General features: G+C 33.8%; 4 protein-coding genes across 8 annotated transcripts in view; 2 read left to right on the top strand and 2 right to left on the bottom strand.

The window, feature by feature from the left end:
- Positions 1–2,803, top strand: part of LOC110277559 (rRNA-processing protein EFG1) — a 7,082-nt gene extending 4,279 nt beyond the window's left edge. The window contains exons 2-3 of one of the 2 annotated variants that reach the window (XM_021134846.2): positions 134–945; positions 2,161–2,803. In XM_021134846.2, the coding sequence (XP_020990505.2) occupies positions 134–945; positions 2,161–2,519 (1,171 nt within the window). In that variant the 3' untranslated portion in view covers positions 2,520–2,803. The remainder of the gene's footprint in view (positions 1–133; positions 946–2,160) is intronic. The other variant, XM_052257903.1, reaches the window with a different exon arrangement.
- Positions 2,804–3,734: 931 nt separating this feature from the next.
- On the top strand, positions 3,735–7,513 carry LOC107463351 (uncharacterized). Of its 4 annotated transcripts, XM_052257258.1 has the most exons (5): positions 3,753–3,764; positions 3,926–3,996; positions 4,406–4,555; positions 4,661–4,737; positions 5,697–7,513. In XM_052257258.1, the coding sequence occupies exons 3-5, from the start codon at positions 4,470–4,472 to the stop codon at positions 6,488–6,490; spliced, it is 957 nt and encodes a 318-aa protein (XP_052113218.1). In that variant the 5' UTR covers positions 3,753–3,764; positions 3,926–3,996; positions 4,406–4,469; the 3' UTR covers positions 6,491–7,513. The 4 variants fall into 4 exon arrangements, with proteins under 4 accessions (XP_052113221.1, XP_015937652.1, XP_020990500.1 ...); XM_052257261.1 differs by having other exon boundaries at positions 3,735–3,971; XM_016082166.3 differs by having other exon boundaries at positions 3,735–3,996.
- A 1,031-nt stretch (positions 7,514–8,544) lies between these two features.
- LOC110281591 (cation/H(+) antiporter 15-like) lies at positions 8,545–10,074 on the bottom strand. The gene has a single exon (XM_021143964.2). The coding sequence runs from the start codon at positions 10,072–10,074 to the stop codon at positions 8,722–8,724; it is 1,353 nt and encodes a 450-aa protein (XP_020999623.1). The 3' UTR covers positions 8,545–8,721.
- Positions 10,075–10,840: 766 nt separating this feature from the next.
- LOC107472961 (cation/H(+) antiporter 15-like) lies at positions 10,841–12,723 on the bottom strand. Its single transcript, XM_052259112.1, has 3 exons — positions 12,523–12,723; positions 11,042–11,778; positions 10,841–10,946 (listed from the first exon to the last, which is right to left on the bottom strand). The coding sequence occupies exons 1-3, from the start codon at positions 12,721–12,723 to the stop codon at positions 10,841–10,843; spliced, it is 1,044 nt and encodes a 347-aa protein (XP_052115072.1).
- Between the last annotated feature and the right edge of the window lie 448 nt (positions 12,724–13,171).

Genomic DNA, 13,171 nt, shown 5'->3' with positions numbered 1-13,171 from the left:
TCCCGGGTTTCCACATGACCTTCCGTTCGCTAACCCTCAAAACTGTTCCCGTCTCACTGCGAGGGGCTTCGGCTGCTCACACCAACCAAAATGAAACTACCATCCCCAGCCTCGTGTCCGAGTTGCGAGCCACCTTCCTCACTCGTGATTTTGACCGAGTCGAACGCGCCTTGCTTGAGAGGGAATCACGCCTCGTCGCGGCGATTCAAGAGAAGGATCAGGAAATTGCGTCCCTCAAAGTGAAAGACAGTATCCACACCTTGGATAAGTTGAACCTCGAATCGCAGCTCAAGGAGTTCAGAAATGGAGGATCAAAGGTCTTCGTTGAGGTTAAGAAGGAGGAGAATGTTGATTCTGATTTGAGCGGTGCTGGAAAGTGCATGCATTGTTTGGAGATGAAGAACGAATTGGAAAAAGAGAAGGGTGTGAGTGAGTCTCTTAGGGATAGGAACATGCAGTTGGAATTTGAAAAGTCTGAGCTCTTGGAAGAGAGGAAGAAATGGGATGATCAAAGATGTGTTGTTGATGATCTTAAGAAAAGGAACATCGAATTGGAAGCTGAAAAGTTTGGGTTATTGGAGGAGAAGAAGAAATGGGATGATGCTAAGGGTGGGATTGATGGGTTGAGCGAGGAGGAGAGAAATGGTGCCGATGAGGCATCGGTTGAGTATTGGAAGAGGAAGTTCATTGAATTGAGTGAGAGGTTGGAGAGAGAGGCTGCAGAGGATGATGATGAAGATGATGATGATAATGATGATGATGATGATGATGGAGGTGGTGGTGGTGGTGGCGGCGATGATGGTGATGGGAGCAACATTGAAGAGAATAAAACGGGTGCTGAGAAAGTTGCTCTAGAAAGGAATGAAAATGTTGGTCTTTCTTCAAGGGATTCGGCTACACTAATCATACCAAGCAAAGATGGTGCTGGTGTTACTGCTGCTTCAGGTAATTGGATATATAATCTTGATTTTAATTGGAAATTTACTGAATTGGTAGAACTGGATGGAATGCATGTAATTTGCAAAGCTTTGTGGATAGTGTATGGTATAATTTCTAGGAAGAATCTATTTGTATATCCTTTTTTTGTTTCATCTTTTTTTTTTCTTGAAAAAAATGGTGGAAAATTTTACTAAAGGAAGTTGAGAACCTTGTGGGGTATAAAATCTGGGGATCAAAATTGAGTGTTCATATAGCGATACTAATTTTTTGTGTGAGGTTTAGGTCACGACTATGATTTGTTTTGTAAATAGTAGAACAATGGCGTTTTTGGTGATTGATTTTGTCAATATGAAACATAGAACTATATCAATTGATGATTATTTATTCTTTTGTATTTTGGGAGTTTCATGTTGTAACTTAACTCTGTAATTGAGATAGTTCAAAGAAGGGAAAGTAAAGGGAAGGTTTAGATATTAAGGAAGGAGAGTTTAGTTAATTATTTGCATCATGGTTCTTTTGATATTAGATGAGAATCTAAGTTTGCATTTTTGTTTTGGATGTAAGCTTATGCTGGTGTCTTCAGTTGGGTTAGACCTTTGTAACCATTTTTGTTGTATACTGCTTTTTCTGTTAGGCATGTTATTGAGTGCATGATATCCACATTTACTTGAATTAGATAAGGCATTACCTTCTATTCCATGGCATTAACATTTGCATTCAGTTTAAATCTTTTTGGAAGTTCATTTACTGTGATTATGAAATTGCAAGCTCCAATATCTTATGGTTGGCCACTTAGATTTTGTGAATTTTGTTTAACGCAGAGTTTTTTTCGGTGATCAATGTAGCATTAATCTCATTAGTAGATCAATCCATTTTGTGTTAGAACTGGTATCACATAGGGATAATGAACAATAAGCCATAACCGAATTGAGCAGAGGATATGAAACATGTAACTGGTTTCTTTTTTATTTGAGTCATGTTGCCTTAAGTACTTTCGTTATGTTAAAGAAATGCCTATTCTCATATGTATGTCTAACTATGGTGGAAAGTGGAACTAAATGTGCTCAATTACCAAATTAACTAGATGCTGGATCTTCATGAATTCTGTAATAATAAATTAACAATTTGGCTTCAGAGTATTTCTTTTCATTTTCATAGCTTGCATATTCTGTTGGCAAATGTAATATCATGGCACTCTAACATATATCACTTTGTTTCCAGCAAAGGGAAGTTTGGGGACGGCAGGTTTCATCTACATAGACAGTGATGAAGATGAGTGTAATTCACAGCGAACATTGCAGAGGAAAGACACTAAGCCGAAGGTTATGGCGGATAATGAGATTCTGAGTTCTTCAGGTGCTGTCAAGCGAAAGCAGCGTCCAAGTGCTTCTATAAGTGACGTCGGTAGGAACAACGACGTCTTGGATGGCTCAGATTGTGATACTGCCAGTAACAGTTGCAGTTCTTCTGGTTCATTATATGATATGGATCAGCTTCCTTTGAGTTCACTTACAAGTAAAAAGAGAATGAGAACTGAGCCAGACACTCTTTTGGTTCGAACTCTTAACCAAAGTAAGTGACAAGCGTGTGCATAAGAAATAATGTCTTGAATACATTCGCTTTTGCTGGGCATTTCGTGTTTTGTCTATATCAAAATGTAATGAAACGTTCCCTTTGAAAAGAAAATGTCCAAAAGTACTTAATTTTGTTTCAATTTTAATAGCCTTCCCCTAGTCTCTTGGATCAATTCTTCTGGGAAAGCAAGAACTATATTTTCCACTATATGAGTATATGTTGCTTAAGATGTAGTCATGTAGATTATTTTATTTTTTGTTACATAAAGATCTATATTTTCTTCATAGGATTTCGATATAGTTATTGATCATGTGCCTTATTATTTAGTGTCTTTCTCTTTCCTAAACATGGACGTGTATTTATCAGTTCACTTCACAAACTATCTTGTTGAAGATCTTGTACTAAAGTATCTAGTCATAGATGTAAAAACAACCTAAAAAACCACCTTGATATTCTAGTCTGTTTCTGATGTGATAGCTAAAAGCTTACATTTATAATGATCTCATACTAGTTGCAAGGGCTTTTCATTGAGAACCCATGTTTTCTTGCCCCATTGTGAACTGAGTTCATAATTCATTTATGCGTTTTATACTAACAAATTTATATCCTTATGTGATATTTTTAAGTTATTTAACGTTAGCATTAAAATGTTAACCGCAAAAATATCATTAAAATATTTTCAAATGGTACAAAATAAGCAAAAAATATAAATTCTTTATAAGCAAATTGTTAGTGTATTTGATTTGAAATTTTGTAAGAGTGGTTATATAATTAATTAATTATTTAGAAAGCACATACAAAAATCAAAACTAAAATTTTGATCTTTATATTTTTTTTTATCAATTTTAAAAATGTTTTTGACCATTCACAAAAAAATTGCAAAAAAAATTTACTTAATATAAAATTACCAAAGTATAAAGATAAAAATATTTTATTTTTCGATCATAGTTACGAAAAAATAAAAAATCACATCAAAATTCAACTTCTAGAGTTTTATTTGAGAATATAATTTAACGACTTAATATTTTTCTTGATTTTTAAATTATTTTAAGATTATTTGGAGAGTTATTTTTTTGTCTCCAATTTGATAATTGGTTACATATTTGTGGTTTACTCTCATTTTTTTCATTGAACCAAATCACACCAAACCGAACCGGACCGAACCGCCAATACAAATGAAATGAATATCCTATTCCTATCCCATGACCGATCCCCCTGCATAAACCCAAGCAGTAACACGCACAAACCTGGTGATTCTCAATCCGCTGAACAGTGTTCGCTCTCTCAATCATTGTGTCAAGAGTATTTGTGCATGAAAACAGCTTTACATTGAACCACAACTACGGAATTATATTTAGCTTGCGAAATTTCGAACTACTTAATGATAAATTTCAATGCTTTTCATTGATAGGAGGGGGATATTCTAATTAGTAATTACCATCCTTTCCAACTACATGGTAGACCTTGACCTGTTTGTTCCGGGTGAGTTATTTGCTCCAATCGTTCTGATTCCTCTTTGTTTTTTCCTTGCCCTTCGTTTTCCCAATTTGCTTTGTTTGCCGGTTGATTATTACTCACGCTTCCTTGTCTCTGTCTTTATTATTGTTTTTGGTTTTAATTTTTATGCCCTCAAACTGTTTGATGAAATGTCACATTTATGCTTCCAAATAACGATGGGTCTGGTCTGGTGAGTGATAGAATGCACTCATGTTTTCCCTTCCTTTTGATGCCTTGCATATATTAGCTCAGTGATGTTGATTGTTCTTCTAGTTTTTTTTAGAAAGAAAAAAGTTGTAAGAATATTGTAGTTTGGTATGCTTGAGACCTATGCATATATAGCACCAAATTGTGTAGTAGAGTAATAGAAATTGTTAATTTTTGTTAACATCAGGAGAAGCATTATTAAGAACTTGGAAAAAGAGGCGGTAATGCGTTAGAGCAGTTAGTTTGTTCCGATGGGGTGGAGATCACGATCCTACGCTGGCCTCTTTCTGTCAGTAGTAAGGATTGTGAAGTCACATTCGGTGCCGGTCTCTCAAAAGTGGGTATTATTCTGACTTTTTTGATGGATAATTGTTTATACATTTGTGTGTTGGTGAAATATTGGTTGAATGTCACATATGTGTTGCTCTTTTGGTCTTTCCAGGTCCAAAGTATTTTATTATTCAGCTCCAGGTGTTTTAAAAGGTTGTTTTAGTAATGTCTATGTGATGAATTTTCAAGGTTAGATTCACAATCTCCTACTGATAAAATTCTTAATTCCTGTTCACTTCGACTGGATGGCAGTAGTTAATTACTAGATGTAGCAATTTGTATATTCATGATTAAATTTTTGAAAGAACGTAGAATTTCTGGCTTACAATTTTAAAATTTGTATTTGGAGGATCACTAACTAAATGCTTCTTTATTTTCTTCAGTTTTAAAATTTTGTGATTAAAAACATATCTCATTGATTTCCATGGAAGATTTGCGTTGTTTTGCTATATATTGTGCATCTTTTAAGGTTTTTTCTTTTGGTAAAAAGTCGATAAATTGTGGACTAAATTCAGGTCTTGTGCAAACATAACGAATAAAAAGGGACTGCCCTAAAATATTGATTTTCTTTTCTTTACTTCACTGAAATTGGTTAGAAGACTCAATTTGATCTCGAACTTGTTTAAATGACCTACTAAGTCACTAGCAAATGTTGAAGAGCTTCTTAATTCTTGACTATAAGTTATTATTGAAAGTTCCTATAATAGCTTATAGTAACTATGTAAGAGTGACAGAGAGATAATAGATAATACTGTATGCATTTATATACTATTTTCTTCGGCAACGTGTCTACCATATTTAATGATAGAAATCCCAAATAATTTGTAAGCAGGATTAAACTTGATCCCTTACATAGGAATTTGTTTTCCTCCTCAGACCATGAATATTATCATGTCCCTAAATAAAGGAATATATATATTCCTTTTGTGTTATGGAAAACAAAGACAAATAATTCCTCAAGAGGGGTCCTCCTTGGACCTTGATACTGGTTCTGGTTGTACTATGATTAGATGAGATTTTATAAAAGATGAAATGAGTTCCTTCTTTTTATCCATGATTATTTATTTATTTATTATTCTTTTTGTTGTGTTACATTGATAAATCTATTCACTATTTTGTTCTGTTTAACTAATGATCTGTATTTCCAGCAATTAGAACATATGCTCGAGGTGGACGCAAAGATTATGATCTCTTTAGCAGCAGAAAACCAGGGAGTGCAGATTTCAGGAAAGCCTGGGCGAAGGAGATGGATGAAGATAACACTCTATGGACAGGAAGCGAAGATGAAACTGATGAAGAAAATGACTCAAAGAGTCATCTTGATAAAGAGATTAGGAAGGCAAGACAGCAAGCTAAAGAACACGCAGATCTGATCGATGCTGATGACAGTGATGAGTTAAGAAGTGTTTGGTCTGACACCGATGAAGAGAAGACGCTGTGGACTGGTGATGAAATGGATAGTGATGATGACATTCCTACAGAAGCTTATCCAAATGAAAAAAGTGATAAGTACATAGATAAATTGTTTGAGTTTGATGAAATGCCGAAATATAGAACCATCTCAGAGATGTTGAAAGCCGAACAAGAACCGGAAGAGTTATCACCAGGAAAGCAAGCTCGGAAGATCGCTGTTGAGAATGCTCTCAAGAAGCTAAAGAAAGGTCCAGATGGGAGGTACACCAATGTATGGGAAGTAATGAGTGACTTGGACATTCTTATTGGAGCATTTGAGAATGTTGTTTCAGGTCCAGAGTATACAGAGCTTCGAGAAGGAGGGCCTAAACAATTGAATATGCAGTTTTTCAAGGACATACAAGCACGTATGAGAGATCCAAATTACAAATTCTCACCTGAGTTGAAATTGAGACCAAAGAGTAAACTGGTCCCGAGAAAAAAATGGCAAAAAGCACAGGCTAGAAGGAGAAAAGCACAAAAGAGGTAAAAGCCAATGGGCTTACATTCTAGTTTACCTTTGTACTACTTATGCTACTTTTTTAAGGTAATGTTTGTTTCCAGAGACTGGGATTGGGACTTAGTATTGTGTTTGGTGGCCTAAGACTAGAACTAAAATTTCAGTCCCGGAACACAAAATTCCCTTTAGTACCTCCAGAAAATGGGAACACAGGGGGCTGAAATTTTTGGGAATGGAGATAGAAACTTTAATAACATTTCCTCTCAAAAATACCCTTATTTAACTTTTCAAATTCCAAATCTACATTTTAATCTCCGTATTTATGTTAAACTAAATATAATATGGAGACAAAACTCAGTTCAGTACATTTTACATCAAACACAGTGCAAAGACTTAATTTAGTCTCTATTTCCGAGTCTCAGTTTCCCTTCCAAACGTAGCCTAATAGATTAGAATACAACAACAACAAAGGCTTATCCTATTAGGGTTGTTTTTGAGTTGGGGTTTTACGGGAAAAAGGGAAGGAAAGGAAAGGCTTGTAGTGTTAAACTTTAAATTTTTTACATTACAATCCCCTTCTTTTCCTACTCTTCCCATCCCTCCAAGATGCCAGCTCGCAAACAACCCTCTTAGACAAGGTCGGCTACATAATTAAATGCATAGTTTAGTCAATTTATAGTTAAACCTTTGTAATATTGGATGGGAATGATGTATACCAATTGATTAGATATTTCACTATTTAATCCATGCATGAATATTCTTAGTATACATATATACAGTGATGCAGAATTCTAGTAGTCATATTTAGTATGTATTGTGTGTATATTTGATTAGTCTTGAAGTCATGTCTCTCTTAGTTTTTAGCTCTTTGGAGTATATAATTTTATGGTTTCCAATGCTATGAAATTGAAATTCTAACCTATAGTACCGATGCTAGGAAAAGTATGTAGTCAAAACTGAAACAAATGTTAGTGAAGTGCCTAGTCTAGACTATAGCAAATGTCTACGATAATAATTGATGTATTCTACTAGACTAAGGACTTTTATTAATAGTAGCTTATAAATAAGTTATTTTGTGTTTGAATTTTTAGTTATAGAAGTGCTTATTTTAATGTTGTAACGTTTGGATAAATAACTCAAAAAATACAATTTTTTTATACAAGAAAATAGATATTAAAATAACGATGATAACAAATATTTTTTAATATTGAATGTTGATTTTACCTAACCTAATCACTAAGATTACAATCAATTAGGCAATTAATTTTTTATTTGTTCTTTTATTAGTTCCATTTTTTTTAGCGCTTTCAGCATTCGGTTTCCCACGTAATATCCTTAGAAACTGGTTCTTCTACTTCACCTCATCCACAACGGTGTTCTTGTATGTGGTGAATAGTAACAAAATTCTAATTCACAAAAATCTTGATGACAATGCCAAAGAAATTATTGTGTAGTTAATATTTGTTGTTTTATTGTGTATAATATGGTAGGTGAAAATAAAAACAAATGTAAAATCATTAAAATGTGTGTCAATGTATATTTTGTTGCTGTTTTTTATTTTTTATTTTTATTTTTTTACTCCTATTAGAACTCCCTCCTCCTTTATTTGGGTCAAGAATTTATTAATTATAAAAATAATACTAAGCTATATAAAAATAAAATCATATGTGAAAAAATAAAATTAAAACTGAGATTTCATACCACACACAATGTTAAATACAAATTTAATAATAAAAATAGAGTGGTAAAATGATAAAAAAAATACTGGAGGGTCAATACTTTCAACAGATGGGTGGAAGGCCAGTATTTCGAGCAGAAACAGTAAATATTTTTTACAAAAGTGGTATAATAACTCATCGAGAAGGAGAAATCATATATTTCTATTTCTTCAAAAAAACTGTGAATTAACTTTTGGGGATAATTTAAAAGTAAAAAAAAATAGCTTTTGCTACTTCCCAAACGGGCTCTAATAATATTAAGTGCATTTGGTAGTTGTCTAATAATATTAAGTGCATTTGGTAGTTGTTGAATTGAACACAAATCATTTGGAGTGAAGTAAAATTTCAATAAAAACAAATCAATTAGTAAGTCAGTATTTACTTAGATTTTGCTCTAAAAATTGTATGGTCATGCATATAAGCAAGAAACTGGGTTGGTTTGTATACATGCTTAGTAGTACAAGCAATTAGTCCACACAATTCAATCTCTCTCACTTCCAAATCAGAATTCAGAACCTATACGTACTTGATGTTATTCTTTCTTCAAAACATTCTACTTAATGATCTTGTCCTTGAAGGTGGTTTGCGAATAGGAGGAGGATAACAACTAGGATTGTTCTCATAATTTTTACCAAATTCCATTCCTCCATACCCATATTGCTGTACAACAAGCACAGAAGAGTAGGAACCAAAGCTATTTGATGCCACTAAGTCCCCAATAACACCTAGTTCGGGGAAATCAGTCCAATCCAACATTTCAGACAACACCCTTGAGTGCCTACCTTTCCCTTGTCCCAAAACATATAAATCATAACGCTTTTGATCAAATTCATTAACCACTCTAGGGATATCATCATCACTTTCCACATATCTCTCTTCATATTTTATTGTATCCTTATTGTTCACTCCCATAATCCTAAAATTATTCACACAGCTATCATCCAACTCTCGTTCCTTATTCTTATCTAGCACTGCTGATAGTAGTTCCTCATGGCCAGATTCCTTTTTTTGATCCTCCATTGCAGCCTTGCCACACAAAATAATCCTCACCATAGTGAGTTGTATCCTATGGTGTCCTGCCATCCTCCACGCAATAGCCAAGGCTTCGCGATCATCAGGACCCCCAATGAATAACATGATGATGTGCAAATTGGCATTCAACAATGAATTAAGGCCGCGATCAACGAAGATCCCCACGGAGCATGGCGCATCTTTCATCACATTCTGGTTTATCTCGCTAAACACTTCTTTGGTTACTTCTAGGTTGCCTTCGGAGCTCCAGTGCTTGTGAAAAGGAAGGAGTACCAATGATGCTTGTTTCTCCATTGCTAGATTGTATATGTCACGGTTAATTGTTGCGAAAGGTGACATGATCATGCTGGTTTCAGCATGGTTGCCGCTATGCACTTGTGCAAAGAAATGGAAATGACTTGCTATCGTTTCCATGTCCTCAAATGATTGTGATTGTGACTGTGATTGTGAGAATCCGAGCGAGCTTTGATGCTCGAGTTGAGCAGAGACAAGGCTAGTGACACGACCTTTGAGCTCAACGAGTTGAACTGCTGTCACTCGCAAAGAGGAGACACTGATACCACTTAAGGCTTCTAGGATATTCACCATTCCGCTGGCATGGCGAGGATTGTGCACACAAACCAAGATTCGAACTTCTGTTTGAAACCCAAGGTTTTGTATGGTCCTTAGCAGGTTCATCCTATAGGCCGTTTTTGGCCTGTAAATGACGTTGATTATTGGAGACACCATGAAAGTCATTATCAGAATATTAAGTGTCATGATTGAGAATGCATATGCACTTATAAGCTGAAATGGGGAAAAAAGAATAAATGCATCAGTGTATTGATCAATAGAAAGTGAAAGTCTTGTAAAAATAAGTGTCATTTCTAAAGTATACTGTTATTTACATATGACCATGATAATAGAAAGTGATAAAATTATCTCTATCTAGTTTCAAATAACTAAAATAGTAATGGGAGATAATTTATCTGATATAGAGGAGAAGATAAACTATGAAGTATTTACAGAGCACATTAATCTTTTATGCTCTCGCCATTAATCAAGTGGTGTTTTAGATGAACATACAAGATAACAATGAATTGATGATATTATTAAGTGTGTTATATGGGTTGATCCAAATTTAGATCTTGTCACATCCAATATCAGTCTTTGGCGTCATTAAATGAAATGGATTAATTTTGATTACAACTGTGATTCCATATATTGGAAACATTAATCTCAGATACCATTTGTCATTTATACATTGAGGGAGTTAGACAAAAAAAACACAAGAGTTATATATATATACACTTAGAATAAACTACCGTTTTTTACTATAAAAGATTTAAGCACTGAAAATTTTAATAATAAAAGATATAAATTGACTTGAGATCTATTAAAAAATAGATGAGTAGTTCAACAAATTAATTTAAAATAGATAATTTGTTGGGTAGTTTTGTCAAATGATTTAGATAGTTTTGTTGAACTAGCTCAATTATCAAAATGAATCAGTTTATAGTTTTCATGATTAGAGTCATTAATATTTGAATTTTTCATGATAAGAAACAATAACAATGCTATATATACTCAAGATTAGATGAACAGAAAAAAATATATAGCATTTTTCTAATCAATTTAATTAACCACCTTATTATCCCATGCAATGTTGAGCACTATGAGTGACAAGACGCCTTTGGTGTTCATAAGCAACCCAAAAGCCAAACTCTCTCTGAAAGGCATACCATAGTAGCGAGTAACTGCAAATGTTGTAACAATCTTTGTGAAGATAGACAAGATCACTATAACAACAAAACCCAAATCTACAGTCTGCAAAACCTTAACTATATTGCACCTCAAGCCACCACTGAAAAAGAACAAGGGTGCTAAGTATCTAGATCCAAAATCATCCGATCTCTCCATCAACATCTCTGTGAAGCTTCCTCGTGGAATGGCGAGGCCGTAAATCAACGCCCCGACGAGGGGATTCACGCCGAGGATGTCGGTAAGCCCCGTGGAAGCGAAAAGCCCCATGATCACAAATGACAACTGGTAATTAGTCCAGTCATGCTTGTTTGGTTTCTTGGCCACTATCTTCTCTAGCAAAGGGCGTAACACAAAGTGGCTTAAGAGAATAAAAGCTATGACACATAGCATTGAGAAAATTGCTCTATAACCATTAACAAGAAATGGAAACACCAATGCAAACATAATCCAGTTATAGAAGTCATTGTGTGTTGCTACTGTTAATGCCAATTTTCCAAGCCTAGTGTAGAGAAGTTTAAGGTCCACAAGAATGTTTGCAAGAACAGGGAACCCTGTGATACTAAGAACCATAGACCATATAAAATAGCATTGGGGTCTATTATACTCGTATGTTTCAACATAATTTTTTAAGAATTTCTTGTCCACTATTATTACCAAAGAATAAATTCCAGTTCCCAATATCATTGGAATCAGAGTGCTGCAAATTGCAATGATTGTGGGCTTTTTAGGTGCTCTTAAAACAAAATCTAAGTTCATCTCAAGCCCAGCCATGAAGACATAGAAGATGAGACCCACTTGTGCTATGGTTGAAACAGCAAGTAGAATCTGTATAGGGAGAAAATCTTGAAATAACTTATTACTCCCTCCCAATTGAAATATTGAACTTAGCAACATACCTGCCTATTGCAATAAAATATAAATTAGTTTGGCCTAATTAGTACAAGGCAAATAAGGTTTTTTCTTTTCTTTTCTCTTTATAATGGAAAAAAAATTATGTAGTGATACAAATGCATTAGGGTTTTTAGGTTGATGCATGCTATAATGTCAATGCTGTGGTTGTTATAGTGGCTATGTACCTTAAAAACTGTTATACTAAAATTAAAATAACATCTTTTACTGATAAACAATGTATTTTAATTTAGAAAATAAAAGAAAAAATATTATCAAAATATAATGTTGTTACTTTAATTTTTTAACAGTATTTGTATAAACTTTTATACACACTTTAGCTATAGACACCATAAACTCCACCTTTCTAGTGAATTCAAGTTCTAATTTTTAGTCATAGTATAATAGACACGGAAATAGACATGAATAAGGTAAACCTCATATATTTTTTTTCTATTATATTATTATTAAACTCGACCAAAACCGGAAGAAAAGACATAAACAAAGCCTAATATTTTTAAATTCATTTGTTGAATTTCATTAAAATGCATTTGTATTCTCCAATATTTATGTTTCCTTTCCATGGTTTTGTGCTACTCTTATAATGTCACAAAATAAATTAACATGTAACTGAATAATACCCAAAAAAGAATAGAAAATAAGTTTTATAATGCCACTTACAAGAAGATCAGAAACGAGATGAGGCTGACTTAAGGGTCTGAGGAGGTAGTATACCAAACGCGAGCTAAAAACAACGGTAATGGTTTCATAGATAAATATAGGTAAATAGTTCTTCAACAGGTCCTGTGATTTCCATATAGAATTGGGATAATTCACGGTTTCATTGTAGCAAATTGGAAAACAATCATCATTGTTACCCATAATAACTTCAATTCTGTTGATGTGTCAACTTCTTATTTTGATGGATTTTGATGGCAGGGAAAAGGAATAAAAGCAATTGAGATGGAAAATTGTTAGGAAAATTAAATGTAATTGCTTTGTTTTTTTGCTGGAATAATTTTTCTCGGTAACCCTTCTCTTCATCAAGCATTGTGTGTAGATTCCTAATAACTTTCTCTACTTTTGTTTCTCTGTCTCACAAGTTCACAAATCCGTAACTAGTTTTCTTCCTCATTATTTTGTCTATTATTAGAATAGTTCAATCTAGTTCTTAAAATTAGTTCATTACTATTATTGGGGTTCTAATCTAATTTGTCTTTTTTTTTACCATAAACATAATTATTATTTTCATTTTAAATCACGTGCTGCTAAATTTTCATACGCAATCATTTTAAATTGGTTTTTTATTCGTCAGAATTTTAACATCTGC

The sequence above is a fragment of the Arachis duranensis genome, chromosome 1, assembly GCF_000817695.3.
Source record: "Arachis duranensis cultivar V14167 chromosome 1, aradu.V14167.gnm2.J7QH, whole genome shotgun sequence".
In the NCBI taxonomy this organism is placed as follows: domain Eukaryota; kingdom Viridiplantae; phylum Streptophyta; class Magnoliopsida; order Fabales; family Fabaceae; genus Arachis; species Arachis duranensis.
This window is presented reverse-complemented; position numbering and strand designations above follow the sequence as displayed.